Genomic DNA, 14,884 nt, shown 5'->3' on the forward strand with positions numbered 1-14,884 from the left:
CTTTTAAAATTACCAAGCACTTACCTTTTAGCCGCCCCTTTGGGGGGAAAGATTGCTCTTCATGCAAAAAACTGGGAACTCATAACCCAGGACAAATTGGTTTTAAATATAGTGTCCCAGGGATACAGATTTCATTTCCACATGTTGCCAACACCAGACTGGTGGCCAGAGGCTCAGAAACAAGTACTTTCCCTCTTAACCATGGGAGCTATTCAACCGGTACCAGAAGAGGAAAAGGGACAAGGTTTCTGTTCCAGGCTTTTCCTGGAATCCAGAAAAGACAATTCATGGCATCCAATTCTAGACCTGTCTACTCTAAACACCTTTCTGGACATTCCAAAATTCAAGATGCTGACTCTCTTCACCAGTTGCTTCCTCTGCTAGGCAAAAATGCCTGGTTGGCAACTCTAAATTTAAAAGAAGCTTACCTGCATATCCCAGTCAGGGTGCAGAAGATACCTACGCTTTAAAGCAGGCTACTTGCATTAAAAGTTCTCTGCACTGGCCTTTGGCTTGTCTACTGTGCCCAGGGTATTCACAAAGTGCCTGGCTCCAGTAATTGCATTTTGTAGGCAAAGAAATATTCAAATATATCCATACCTGGACAATTGTCTAATTCAGGCAGAAAACCAGGCCATACTGCTAAATCATCTGGCGTTTGTAAAAAGGGTTCTAACTTGTCTAGGGTACACCATAAACGAAAAGAAATCACAACTGGTACCCTCTCAACAGATTACATTCCTGAGTGCAAGCTTGAATACAACTGCCCAGATGGCTTTCCTCACACCAGAAAAGCAAATTCATTTGGTAACTTACTTCAAACAAGTGGCCACAAAAACCCTGCTATCTGCAAGACACATACTGCAAGCCTTAGGGTTCATGGCCTCCTGCATTCTTCTAATTCCACATGCAAGACTGCATATGAGGAAACTTCAGTGGTACTTAAAAAGTCTATGGAGTCAACCTTGTCACAGCCTGGAAACAATGATTCCTGTCATACCTTGCCTATGCCTGGAGTTCCTTTGGTGGGCAGAGGCCTGCCACCAAAACAAGGGATTGCCATTCACACTACCCCCTGCCGCCCAAACCCTAACTACAGACACATCAGACTATGCATGGGGGGCTCACCTGGCAGGGAAGTGCATTCAGGGCAAATGGAATCCAAATCAAATGCACCTACATATCGATCAAAAAGAAATGTTAGCTGTACAGAATGCTCTGACAGCCTTCAAGGGCTACATTCATCCAGGACAACTAATGGTAAAGACAGGCACCATGATTATGTGGTACATAAACAAGCAGGGGGGAGGGTACACATTCCTATCTCCTTTGCAGACTAGCCATGGCTTTGTGGAACACGGCCTTGAGCTACCAAATGCAACTACAAGCTCAATTCCTCCAGGAAAACTGAATACACTGACAGATGGACTAAGCAGAAATCTCATGGACCCACACGAGTGGAAACTGGAACCACAGATTTTCAACATGTTGACAAGCACATGGGGGAGCCCAGACATAGATCTATTTGCCTCCCCCCCAGAACTACCAGTTGGACAAATTTTGCACAAGGACTCCTCACAAAAAAACCTGGAAAGTGGATGCTCTGTCCTTCAACTGGAAAAACCTATCAGTCTACACCTTTCCCCCTCTGCCCCTGCTCTCCAAAGTTCTGCTAAAAGTTAAACAGGACAAACCAAAAATGATTTTGATTGCTCCAGACTGGCCACACCAACACTGGTACCCACTCCTGCACAGTGTGTCACAAATATCTCCATGGCACCTGCTTCAGACACCTTCCTTGCTGTCTCAGCAGGACAACCAAATTCTGCACCCTCAGCTCCCAACATTGAATGTTGCAGCTTGGCTAATCACTTAAATTCACCTTTAGCATCCCCAGAAAACCTGTGATGGATGTCATCTTGGAAGCGAGAAGACCTAGTACTAAAAAATCTTATGCTGACAAATGGAAAAGATTCTGGGCCTGGAACCAATCTTTAGGGATGAGCACAGCAGCGCCCAATTTACCTCAGATTTTGCAATACTTTTTCCTCTATTAAAATCCACGCTTCAGCTATTTCAGCTCACTCTAACACAGAACCACCCCACTTTTCTCATCCCCTGCTCAAGCAGTATCCCAGAGGTGCAAAGAACTTGAGACCACCCAGGAGAGCTCCTACCCCTGCCTGGGACCTTAACTTTGTTTTGGAAAAGCTCACTTTACCTCCTTCCGAGCCAGCTGCTACTGCAGACTTAAAATTTCTTTCTTGGAAAACAGCCTTCCTATTAGCAATCACTTCAACTAGAAGGATATCTGAATTACAGGTCCTTATGGCAGTGGAGCCTTTCATCATCTTTCATGCGGACAGGGCATCTCTGAGGATCAATCCATCCTTCATGCCCAAGGTGGTTTCCAGTGTGGCTCTTAATCAGTCCATTCATTTGCCAACCTTCTATCCCAATCCGCAAAACAAAGGGGAACGGATTCTGCATTCCTTGGATGTGCACAGACAACTTAGATTCTACTTGGACAGAACTAAATTTCGAAGAAAATCTGAACAATTGCTAGTGGCATTTGCTGCTGGGGCAGAGGGGAAGGCTATTCCAAAACAAACCATTTCTAAATGGATAAGCCATTGCATTCATTTCTGCTATAAGCACCATGGAAAACCTATCCCCCAGGGGATCAGATCTCATTCCACCAGGGCTGCATCTGCTTCTGCAGCCTTTCTCAGAGGTGTTCCTACCAGGGATATTCTAGAAGCTGCTACCTGGAGTTCAGTACTTCCTTTCACCAAGCATTATCATTTACCAATTTTCTCTAAATCCAGAGCTGGCTTTGCCACTGCTGTCTTGCAGGGCTTTATAGCTGGTCCTAATGCTGTATAAACCCATCCTCCCAGCCATTGCTTTGGGAATCTACCCAAATGTAATGACTGCAACAGTGAAACACAAAGAACATAGTACAGTTGTATACACTTACCATAAATGTAGATGTTCGAGTGTATTCACTGTTGCAGTCCTGGTTACCCTCCCTCCAGCCCCCTGTTTTTCTCTTACTATGCCTCTACTTTCCTTTACTATGCTTAAAAGCCTTTTTGGTGTATTTCCTTTTGGTTGTAGGTATATTTTTGTGTTTTTAATTTTATTTGCTTCCCATTTGGGGGGCACCTGACATCTGGGGCAAGAAAAACTGATGTAATGGCGTCGGCTGCATGTTTTATACCCCTGACGACCTGACGTCATGGAAGAAGGGACAGCAACCGACGCAGGACCCAAGACTTTGTTAATCAGGCTGACTGAGGGCAACCTGCTAGCAGATTACCCAAATGTAATGACTGCAACAGTGAATACACTCGAACATCTACATTTATGGTAAGTGTACACAACCTCTACTTTCTGTCTCATGCTGTTTAATAAAACATATGATATGCATAGATCCATGCAGACTTTCAGACTAAATTAACAAAAAAAAAAAACACAAGTGGTTGTGGTGGCATGATGGGGGAAAGGGAGCTTCACCTAAACTTGGTCACTTACATTGATGCACTGTGGATGTGCTGGTTGGGCATCACTTTGCTACAGTAGTTGCAACTGTAAACATGACATTAGAAAAGTCATAAAAGTAGATTTTTTTTAACTTGCAGGTTGGGCACATTTCTAATTTTCATAAATGGAATAGTTTGTTTTAACAAATGTTAGTGTTTTGGGAGACTCGTAATGGAAATAACATGTTAAACAAGGATTGATGCACAGAGGCAAGAACATTTGTTTTCATTTTACTAATTATTTTACATGCAATGGAGTAAGGATAACTAATAAACTCACTTTTGTGAAATGTGCCCAAAATGTAATTCCTCATGCTTAGAGATCCTCTGTGTAGGTTATATGCAGCTAACTGTCTGACGACTCTGAGGAGATGGGTGCTTTGTGAGAATAGGGAATGAGATCATGAACTTGGATTGAAGTATGTTTGCTGAGCTTGATGTACCTTATGGCACAAATTCCATCAGCCAAAGTGGATAGACTAGGGATACTGATGATCTAGTGTTATGGTGAGTACATAACTTCTTTTTATCCCTTTCTTCCATGAATAACATTGGAAAATGTAGTGCCTAGGTTTTTCACCATCATACATTTTTGCTTATAATTCATAGCCATGTGGTACATTTCTACCTTGATGAATTTTATATATGTGACATTATTTACTTTGAGTCTTAACATGTCCATCATATTAGTGCCAGTGACTCAATGTGTAACACATTTGACTTGGTAGTAGAAGATAAGAAGGCTGTGGGTATGTTCCCACCCTAGATGCTTTGAGTAATTTTGCAGTATTGACATGGCAGTGTAGCATAATGGGAGTGATATCCTCATGAGTGTACTGTCCTTTGGATGAAATCATATGCTATGGTCCCATGTGCCTGAGATGGCGGTAGTTCACGTGGATGTGAATGATCCCATAGCACTTATCGACAAGGGTAAGGTACATTCTTTGGTGCCCTCACCAAATTTCCTATAGTCAGTATAAATACCGCTTCAAGGATCCCCTGAAATGAGGCCATTGGCCTAGTGGGACTAAGCGAAACATAAATAAGTAAATAGTTGTGTGACGTAGCTCTCATGCAGTCATATTCCCCTTACCGAGAAACCATTTAGGTAGGTTTTGTACTCAGGCCAACAAGGAGGAATTGCTGAATTTAGTATCTCTTTCTCCATGTGGGCTACATATCACAGTCTTTTTGTTTGGCTCCAACAGTTTAGACATCCTTTATTACCTACATTTAAAGAATTCCCTGTTATTTATGACTCTGTATGAGCAGTCTTTTTGGTTTGACCTTTTTTAAAATAGTCGACTTTTTCAAAAAAATTCACTTTATCTTCATTAATGTCTCTGTTCAGAGCCTGCCCTTTCAGCTGCTCCAGTAGTTCAGATGGGCAGTGCCTCTGCACCTAATCATGTCAACATTTCAGATACTCTTTGGCCATTTATTTCTCACTGTTTTTAACTTTAATAATGGTGTTTTCCTTGCCTCTGGCACTTGTCAAGGTATAATATCCCTGTGTCTCTTTCATTGTGCTCAGGATCAGGGAAGTATGCATACATTTCACTTTCACAGACCCACTTTTGCTTGTTAGTATGAGAGAGTGGCTATTTGGTGGTGCTGTGGTGTATTTCTACTTGGCACCAGTTTATGAACCAAGAAAATTCATGGCAGTAAATATTTCCGGTTCAGCTATACTTTCCATTGTGCACATTCTTTTTTAAGGTATCCTGTAGACTTTTCTCCCTCTTTACTTAGCAGTCCTTGTAACCATTCCCTTCCAGGTCGTTAATCAAAATTGAGTTTTAGGTTACACTGCATTATTTGTTGGCAGTTACAGCTATGTAATTCTAATATTTTGAGGAGGTGTTCATAATAATTTCTTTCTCCTAATAGAGATTGAATACTTTGCCTCAACACTAGGTTTGTTTCTGCCCATCTAATAAATGGCTGCACTGATGTCTCCCTTACAGACCATTCATTTTAAAGGTATGGGAGCTGAGTATTCTAGGCTAGGCAAGAGCCCTGTAACCCAGTTTTTCCTACCCAGAAATTTCAGTCATCTCTCTGTTCCCCATTAGATGTGAGCAGATTAGCTTACTGGTGGGTGGGTGAGGGGAATGGGCCATATTGCTGCTCCTGAGGAGCAGCCTACTGTCATCCCTTGGTATATCTCTGCACTTCGAGTTTCCCTCAGCTGCCAGTCTGAGGTGCACTGTGACAAGCTAAGTGTCACCTTTGTGATGAGCTTGAGACACCTATCACTCCCTAGAATGAGTGAGTCAGCAGAAGCCCCACACTTCTCTTTTCTCAGACCAGCTTCTACAGACACCTGAACCACTTTTCCAACTGAGGTATTCTGTGGTGTGGTCAGGGCTTTATACCTGCATGCCACATACCTAGCTACCAGTTTGGTAGATTTCACCATGTTGCCTGAAACTTCTTTAGTCTTTAACTTTTCTATTGTTGCACTTATTGCCAGAATTGTAACTGTTTTGTATATATACTTTCTACTTGTTTATGGAGGAAATGAGACATTAGGTGTACTTCATTCCTTCAGTTAGGCATAATCGGTAACATGTACCCCTTACAAGTTCATCAGCAGAATGTATTTAGCCTGTTCTTTTCTCATTCAGTTCTGTAACTTTATTTCCTGAGAGTCCTTAACAGTGCATCCTGAGGTACTGTTTAACGACCTGATGTTCTTCCATCACTGTTACAGTATTCATCACTTGTAGGATCTCCTGATAAGGATAGACTGACATCTAGCCAGTATACCAAAGACTTTATGTCCTTCCAGCATCGTATGTCAGGTTTGCACTCCCTGTGCAGGCATAGGACATAAAGGTGACATATGTCCACTCAATACTCTGAACTTCTTTGCCGCCAGTCTGAATGCCACAGTCGAACATCTCTGAATGCCCTAGTTTCTAGCGAGATATTTCAGATAAGTTCCCCATTGGGGTTCCTTCATTTCTTTGTGTATTTAGGGTTCATGTCATCTGGGAAAGGAAAATGTTAGTGTGGGAGGCAGACTGCCCATAAAGAATGTCATAAGAAGTGTTTATTTTGCCTAGGTGCTTCACACTGTTATACCAAGTGCACCATCTGTCAGGCTTTTGTTCACAAACTCTTTGCCATTTGTCGTCTTTATCCAGTTACCTTAAGAACCACCATCTCAAACTTTTGACCCAGGGAACCATGTCTGAATCTACCTATCGGGTACAGCCGTCTCTTAAAAAGAAGACCAAAAAGTTTGGTTTCCTCTGCCACTACTGTGTTGGAGACTGGCAAGGAACTAGCTTCTCGTATGTATGAGGCTGTACATATATCTGCTACAGATGAGGGGGGAACCTCTCCTGATCATTTCTAAAGGACCTGGGGGATGGGCTCCCCAAATTCCTGTTAGTGAAAAGGTTCCTGGTACCCTTATTGAGTCTTGGCATGGGCGTGAGCCCCCTAGGTTTGGTCAGAGCTGCCGTCCCATTAAAGAAGCAGCAGAAAACTAAATGTATTCTTCCCATTGCTAAGGATCCTCAGAGACAATGGCAGAACTTTACCCAGGGTTTGTTCAATATCCTGATGGCCTTGAGGGTCCACTCCAGGGTTATCTGTTCCTGTTTCTCCTTGATATTCTACTCCAGTCAAAAGGAGTAGGGAATCTGATTTTTTGAGTGAGGATGTGGATTAAGGAGATGAATCCTTGGCGTACTCCTCACAAATTACCTCACCCTTGGATTATGGGTCAGAGGAAGAGGATTCCTTCAGTCTGATTCTCCCTTTGAGAAGCTGTCCTTTGGGGACACTGTAGTTTGCATGATGGAGCCTTTTAAGTGGAACTGCTCCCAGGTCTGTAACATTCAGAAGGGGTATTATGAGATGTTACAAATGGAATCTCCTAAACCTTCTGATGCTTTGTTGGATATATTTGCAGCTGCGTCTTTGACTCTTTATTACCAACCTCCATCTCTTAAGAAGCTTGATTGTTTTTATAAGGTGCCTCAGACCTTGAAGTATTTTTACAAGTGTTCTTCAAATCCTGCTGTGGTCTGTGTTTCGTGCCTCAGGTCTTGAAGTATCATTACAGGTGTTCTTCAAATCATGATGTGGTCTGTTTCTGCTGACAAGCAAGCCAAGCTTTTACCCTGTTCCAGTTTCTTCCTTCTGATCTGGCTGTGGTGAGACTGGGGGAAAAGGTTTATACTTGCGTTACTCTGGCCAGACCATTCCAGAATCCCAAAGAACAAGGTTTTATTCCAGTATATTTTTAGTTCCCAGAAAAAAGGGATCATGGAGACATGTCCTTGACCTCTTCTTTCTCAACACTTTTCTAAGGATTCCTTCTTTCTGGTTGCTTTCCCTCCAGACTTTGTTTTCTCTCTTAATTACACAGGCCTTTCTGGTCTCTCTAGAACGAAAGGATACCTACCTTCATTTTACCATTCACCCTGTCTTCAGGATTTTTTTTTTTTTACTTTTCTCTGTTTCTTCCTCTCATTTTCAGTTCTCTGCTTTGTCATTTTGGTCTTTCTGTGGCTCCAAGTGTGTTCACCAGACTGTTCACCATATGTCTGGCCCCTGTCATAGCCTTTTGCATGCTTCAAGGAATCCAGATCTTTCCATAACTGGTCAAGCTGCTTCTTCCAGCCCCCTCTCAGTTGGCTTCTGCAGGATCTATACTTCACCATTTTCCTTCTGTGAAGTCTAGGATTCACCACCAATCTCAAGAAGTCAGTTCTGACTCCTTCTCAAGACCACATTTTGTGGGGTTACAGAATCCAAACAGTTCCAAGATTGGATTCTCTTCCTTCTACCAAGAACAATGCTGTGACAACCTGCTTCCAGTCTCTGCTTCCTCTTTCTCGCAATCCTGCAAGGGAATTTCTCAGAGCCTTGGGGTTCATTGCATCTGCCCTTCTCATGCATCCCTTTGCCAAGCTTCATATGAGGAAACTTCAGTGGTATTTAAAGATGTTGTGCCAGCATTGCCACCTTCTGGAGTTCCCAGTTTCCTTACTATCTTTCACAAACTCTAGTTTCATTGGTGGATTCAGCAGATCTTTCTCAATCCAGATCTGTCTTTTCAGACTCCTACCACTACCCAAGAGCTGTTCACAGAAGCTTCAGATCTGGGCTGGGGAGTATCTTCCAACAATCTGAAGGTTCAGGGTGTATGGTTCCATTATCAGAGGTCAGACCACATGAACATATAAGACGTGAGGGCTGTCGTTCTTGCTTTTCAGGCCTTCCGTTCTCTTTGGTGTCCAGGCCCCTTAAAGGTCTTTACAGATAACACCACAGTCATATTGTACATCAACAAGCAAGTTGACAGAAGCCCTTATCTTCTTTGCAGATTAGCCCTTCAGGCCTGGGATTTGGCTATCCACCATCAAGTAACCCTTCAGGTGGTCAACATCCCTTCAGAAAACAACACTGTGGCAGACTCCCTGAACAAGTCCATTATACACCCTAATAAATTGATGCTTCACAGAGAGGTGTTTCTGGACAGAAGTACATCGGTGGGGTATTCCTCAAGTTAATGTTTTTGTCTCCACTGTGAACAGGCACCTTCTTTGCTTCTGTTAGTCCCAAGCCCTCTGACATAGAAGGTGGATACCTTGTCCTTTTCTTGGAAGGGAGTGTTCCTGTATGCTTATCCTCCTCATCCTGTGCTTCCCAGGGTCCTGCACAAGATCAGAAAGGACCCCCCCCCCCCAGAATGTTGCTGGTGATTCCATTTTGGCCCAGACAACAGTGGTTCCCCCTTTTCTTTCACATTGCCACAGGCAATCACAAGTTACCTCAGTTTATGGATCTTCTCACACAAGACAAGGGGTCTATATTTCACCCTCGCATCTCTATTCTTCAATTGACAATTTGGGTGCTGGAGTTTTGATCCCTTTCTGACTCAGCTTTTCTGAAGGTATGTGTAGGGCTCTGCAGGAGACCAAGAAACCCACTACGAGAAAATCCTATATGACTAAATGGAAGAGATTTTGTTTGGTGTCTCAAACATCACCAGAATCCCTTCTCATTGGGGGGGACCCTTTGGTTCTTTCTTACTTGTGTGAACTGCTCCCTGCTGGCATAGCATATTCTTTGTTTAAAGCTCACTTGTCAACAATCTCAGCTTGACTTCCTTTGAACCCCCTGTTGGGTCTCGTTTTGAGATCAAACAATTCTTTAAAGGTGTCCTTCACATCAGGCCCCCAGGAAGACCTATTCCTCTCTTTTGGGACCCTAATTTTGTCCTTGAAAAATTGACTTGGCCTCCTTTTGAGCCTGCTTCTCCTTCCTTTTGCAACACTATACCCAGAAGACTATTTTGTTTGTTGCTGTTACTTCAGCCAAGAGAGTTTCCAAATTTCAGGCTCTGATGGTGGTTCCTTCCTTTTCATTTTTTAAAGGTGTCTCTGCATATTAACTCTTCTTTTATGCCCATGTTATTCAGTGAGTTGTCTCTTAAATTGTCTGTTCAGATTTTGTTCCTTTTTCCCTCTTCACAATCTGCTAGTGATAAGGTTCTTCACACCTTGTATCTACATATACAACTCATGTATTATTTGGATAAAACAAAGACTATCTGCAAATCTAAGCTGCTTTTGGTTTCTTTTCATACCAGGGCATTGGGTTTGGCAGTTTCTAGGGAAACCATCTCCTCCTGGTTTTATAAGGCCATTTATTTGTGATATTCTTTTCATGGTAGACAGCTTGGTGCTTCTCTTTAAGCTCAGTCTTTGAGGGCAGTAGCATTTTCTGGAGCTTTTTTCAAAGGTTTGGATTTTAGATCCATCCTTGAAGCTGCTACTTCACACTGTCCACACTTTTACTAAACATTACAATTTGGATGTCATTTCCAGAGCTAGGGCAGGACTTGCCAGGGCTATCCTTCATGGGTTTGTGAAGGGCTTCTCTCTGCCTTCCTCTTCCCATCTTTAACATAGCTTTGGTAGTCTCCGATATGTTATGAATAGTGCAGCAGTAATAAGGAAGGACATAGTGCAGTTGTGTAAAATCTTACCATAAAAGTAGATGTCTTTTTCATTGTTTCAGTATTTAGTCCCTCCCTCCGGCCCACTTTTCTCTATATCTTCTGTTGGGAACACTTTGTTGGCTGAGGGGGTCTTTGCTTCTTGCCCTTTTTATTTTCTGTTTCTCTTTCTTTCTCTCTGAATGTGCCTGTTCTCCTTTCTCTGGGGTTGCTCTAGTTCTCCTGGAGTATTTCAGTTCTGAGCATTGAGCATGTGTACGTCACCTTTATACCCTGTGTCCTACATGGAGAGTATACATACGTGTGGCGTCTATAAGATCTAAAGGCTTTGGTGTACTGGCTGGATGTTTGTCCATGATAGGAGATCTCAAGAGGTGATGAATACTGCAGTAGTGAAAAGAAAGGCCTCTACTGTTGTAAGATTTTATGCAACTGTACTTTCTGTAGATAGGGTTTCACATTCTTTCAGCATATCCTAGTTCTGATCTCCAAGTGATGTGTTCTTTCAGATCTACATTTGCTAAGGACATGATTCCCTACAGAAGCCACTCTGTTGGTTAAACTTGGAACTCTATCTTTGAAGTAATGAAGATGGAACTCCCAATGTCTAATATGAAAGGTGCATACTTACTGTAATGATAGATTTGGATCAGAAGTTCCATTTTTATCACCATGCCTTCCCTTTGTCTTTCCTACCTTGCCCTGAAATGCCCAGAGCATTATTTCTACATGGGCATGGGTTTTGTAGTTTTCTGTTTTTTCTTTACTTTAGCACCGGCTTGCAGATGCCTGGAGAAATGCCTGTAGTTGTAGAGCATTTGGGTTAAAAGAGGGGGCCTAGGTGGCCTGGGACAGTTAGATGCTAAAGTATTGAACATGTAACTGCAATACCAGATGTGTCATTATGGTGTGTGCATACATAACTTTCATTTTCTTGTGAAAGTGCATAAAGCTTACATTTGACATGACTGGATATTTGTGTTGGCTATTCTCATGATATAGCTGCTAGTTGACTTGTAAGTACATAATGGATTTGTAAGTTGTCAGAAGAATTCATGTGGGTCAACACGATGTATTTGTTTCATTTTTATTGTTGTCTGGCAATTGACCTGCACAATAATGAAACTAATCTGCCTGTTCCTAAATGCAGTACACTAATAAACGCATTTTTATTAATTGGTCTTTGTAGATCTTTCTTTGTGGAGATTCATTAGTGCTGAATTGACAAGAGGCTATTTTCTGGAACATAATGAGGCAAAGTACACAGAGAGGCGAGAAAAAGTATATACATGTTTACGAATACCAAAGGAATTAGAAAAGGTATGTATCTTTCTGTAAATATTTAAGAGATTAAGTGGTATTGTCCTGGTATGAAATATTAAACATGTTATGTTTAGTTGAAACCTATTTTAATAGCTTTTTTACTTTATTGTCTAAATGTATTTTTAAATTATAGTAAAACAAATGTTTGAGGATCAACTTCTATTGTAAGATAAATGTAGGTTTAATCTATATTGTATACATGGATCCTGCTTCTTTCACCATTCCCCTCAATAATTGTAATCTTAGCTTTCAGAATGTAATTTGTCCCACCATATACAAACTGTAATTCAGTACATTTTTTTGTCTCCTCCTCCTTCCTTGGAGTAAATATTGTGACTGATTTTACTACTGTCTTACTACATCTAGTGAAATTGTCTATTTTTATAACTTATTAACTTACTGACTGTACTTCATTTGGTTGGATCCCTGAAATTAACACTGTTGCTCTGTTCTGTGGCAGATACCAGTATTTATTGTAAGCTCCCTGATGAACATATGTGATCCTAAAATGTAACTCTGCGGCATTAGCTGTTAACCTGTTCCTCGAGTTTCCCTTCTGTTTCAGTTTCTTCTGATTCCTTATTTACTGTCATTACAACTGTCTTATCTGTGTACAGTTTCAACCCATGTGCTTTCAGTTTTGCATTCCATTCCTCTGTCCTTTGCTGATGTTCTTGCTCAGAGTCTGCCTGTAATGTCACATCGTCTGCGTACAGCAACTGTTGACCTGTCCCCTCTAACTTGTTTGCTGATGTAGTCCATCACCAGTATGAACAGCAGTGGTCTCAGAGCTGAACCCTGATGCACACCCACTCCCACTGGGAACTCCTCTACAATTCAACACACTGTTTGCACTTTTTGGTCATTGTACATAGCCTGCACCAATTCCACCAATGTTTCTGGGACTTTGAACCATCACAAGGCTCCCCAAATCAGCTTTCTCTGGACCTTATCATAGGCTTTCTCTAAGTCTAGGAATGCCCAAATGAACTCTTACCTCATTTCTAGCCTTTTCTCAACCATCTGCCTCACTGCAAACATTGGCTCAGTTGTACTGCATCCTGATATGAATCTGAACTGCTCATCTCTGATCTTACTTTCTACTACTCTGCATATGCATTTATCATTCACCCTCTCCAGGACTTTCATGCAGTGTGACAGGAGTTTGATACCTCTGTACTGTCCACAGTTGTGAATGCCCCCTTTGTTCTTCTACTCTAGCACTAGTATACTTATTCTCCATTCATCTGGGGTACGCCTTTCTCTCCACACTGCTCTGAGTACCCTCAGGAGCTGTTGCTCCCTTATCTCACCAAACATCTTTATCATATCTGCTGTGAACTCATCTGAGCCTGCTCCTTTCCCTGACTTCGTTTTCCTTAGTGGTGTTCTTTCTTCTTCTAGAGTTGCCTCCACTTCTTTTTTTATTGTAGGCTGTGTCTGGTGCAGCACAGCTTCTGTGGGGTTTTCTTACTTCAGAAGCTGCTGGAAGTACTCCTTTCATCTATCTTTGATGTCCTGTGGCCTGGTGAGCAGGTTGTTGCTGGCATCCCTCATAAAGGGTATCTGACTGTCTTCTTTATCTTTCTGTCATTGCCTTGGAACCGGATAGTCTCTTTGTTCCATTTACTGAGTCACTTTCCAAAAGCTAAAATAAAAAATGTCACCACCATGACAAATTCCACACAAAATGGATGTTTATTAAAACACAGTAAACAACACGACTAAAGCGCTTTCACCTGTTTCATACAAGCATCATCAGAGTCATTGTTCCAGCATTAATTCAACTTAATATAGTAACAAAACACCAATCAAAACCAAGTAATTAAAACAGTCACTTTTAAAGAAACATAACACAGGCTGCCTACCTAGAAACTTATAAAAGTGAAACATCATTAGTGTACTTACAATGTATAAAAACGCTAAAAAATTATGACCATACGTACAAAAATCAACTTTGCTAAATCAATGCTGCCCTTAATCTCAGTATACTGGCCATGGAACAATGGTCATTAATACCTGAGGACACTGTGGTGTTGAGTCTTAATTGCGACAGTGTCTCCCTAGCCTCAAGTGTAGTTTTAGCATCACCCCCCCCCCCCGTCATTGTGTTTAACCCTATCGATGATAAAGAAAAATTTATTAAAATTTCCACAAATTTCACTGTGACAATATAATGCATTAGTGGTTTTTCTATTTCTAATGTCCCTAACATGTCCTGCCATGCAGTCTCGTAACTGGCGGGTGGTTTTCCCTACATAAAATGCAGGACATGTATCACACACAGCAACATTATACCACCATTTTTATGTTACAGTTAGCACGTCCTGGACATTGTATTGTCCTACCATGACCTTTGATGGTCATATATGGGCACTCATGTATAAATCTACAGAACCTACACATACCACATTTACTCATCTGGGAGTAATAAAATCTATTAGAAAACTCTTTATCCATTTCAAAAATTTCTTTCAAGTTCCTCCCTCTACTGTAGGTTACTGTAGGGTGCTCACCCAATTTATTTTTCAATTCACTACTGATAGTTGCATCCCTGCAATTATTAATAAGCATTTTTAGTACCTTAGAGTTCTGGTTAAAGGGCACAACCAATGTTTTGTTTTGTAAAACAGTTTGACGTGCCTTCATTTTCATGCCTGCACTCGTTAATAAAATTGGGGTGACTATATCCTTCTGTTTTTTATGAATTTCATTTCTAGTCTTGGTTAATAACCTAATTGGGTAACCCCTGTTCATATAATATCCAATCAACTTGGACATTTTTGTCTCGAACATGAGGTCCTCACTCACTAATCTGGAAAGGCGTACCATCTGTCCCTTCACAACCCCTTTCTTCTGGTGAGGGGGGTGGCAAATATCAAAGTGTAGGAGCATATTGGAGAAAGTCTCTTTCCTATAAATGCTGGGACATAATTCCCCCATCAGGGTGTGCTTGTATGTCCAAGTAATGTATTTCATTCAGGTCAGCATTATAGGTAAACCTTAAAAGCATCAGTTGTACCTGTTG

The 14,884-nt window shown here is 41.5% G+C and overlaps 1 protein-coding gene across 2 annotated transcripts in view; it reads left to right on the top strand.

Annotated features, from left to right (window-relative positions):
* The window catches only part of TAPT1 (transmembrane anterior posterior transformation 1), a 1,296,801-nt gene that overhangs the window by 272,354 nt on the left and 1,009,563 nt on the right, over nucleotides 1-14,884 (top strand). For both annotated transcript variants that reach the window (XM_044062200.1, XM_044062199.1), the window contains exon 2: nucleotides 11,723-11,853. In XM_044062200.1, coding sequence (XP_043918135.1) covers nucleotides 11,723-11,853 — 131 coding nt within the window. The remainder of the gene's footprint in view (nucleotides 1-11,722; nucleotides 11,854-14,884) is intronic.

This window comes from Protopterus annectens, chromosome 2.part1 (assembly GCF_019279795.1).
Source record: "Protopterus annectens isolate FY-2018-M chromosome 2.part1, PAN1.0, whole genome shotgun sequence".
NCBI classification, from domain to species: domain Eukaryota; kingdom Metazoa; phylum Chordata; order Ceratodontiformes; family Protopteridae; genus Protopterus; species Protopterus annectens.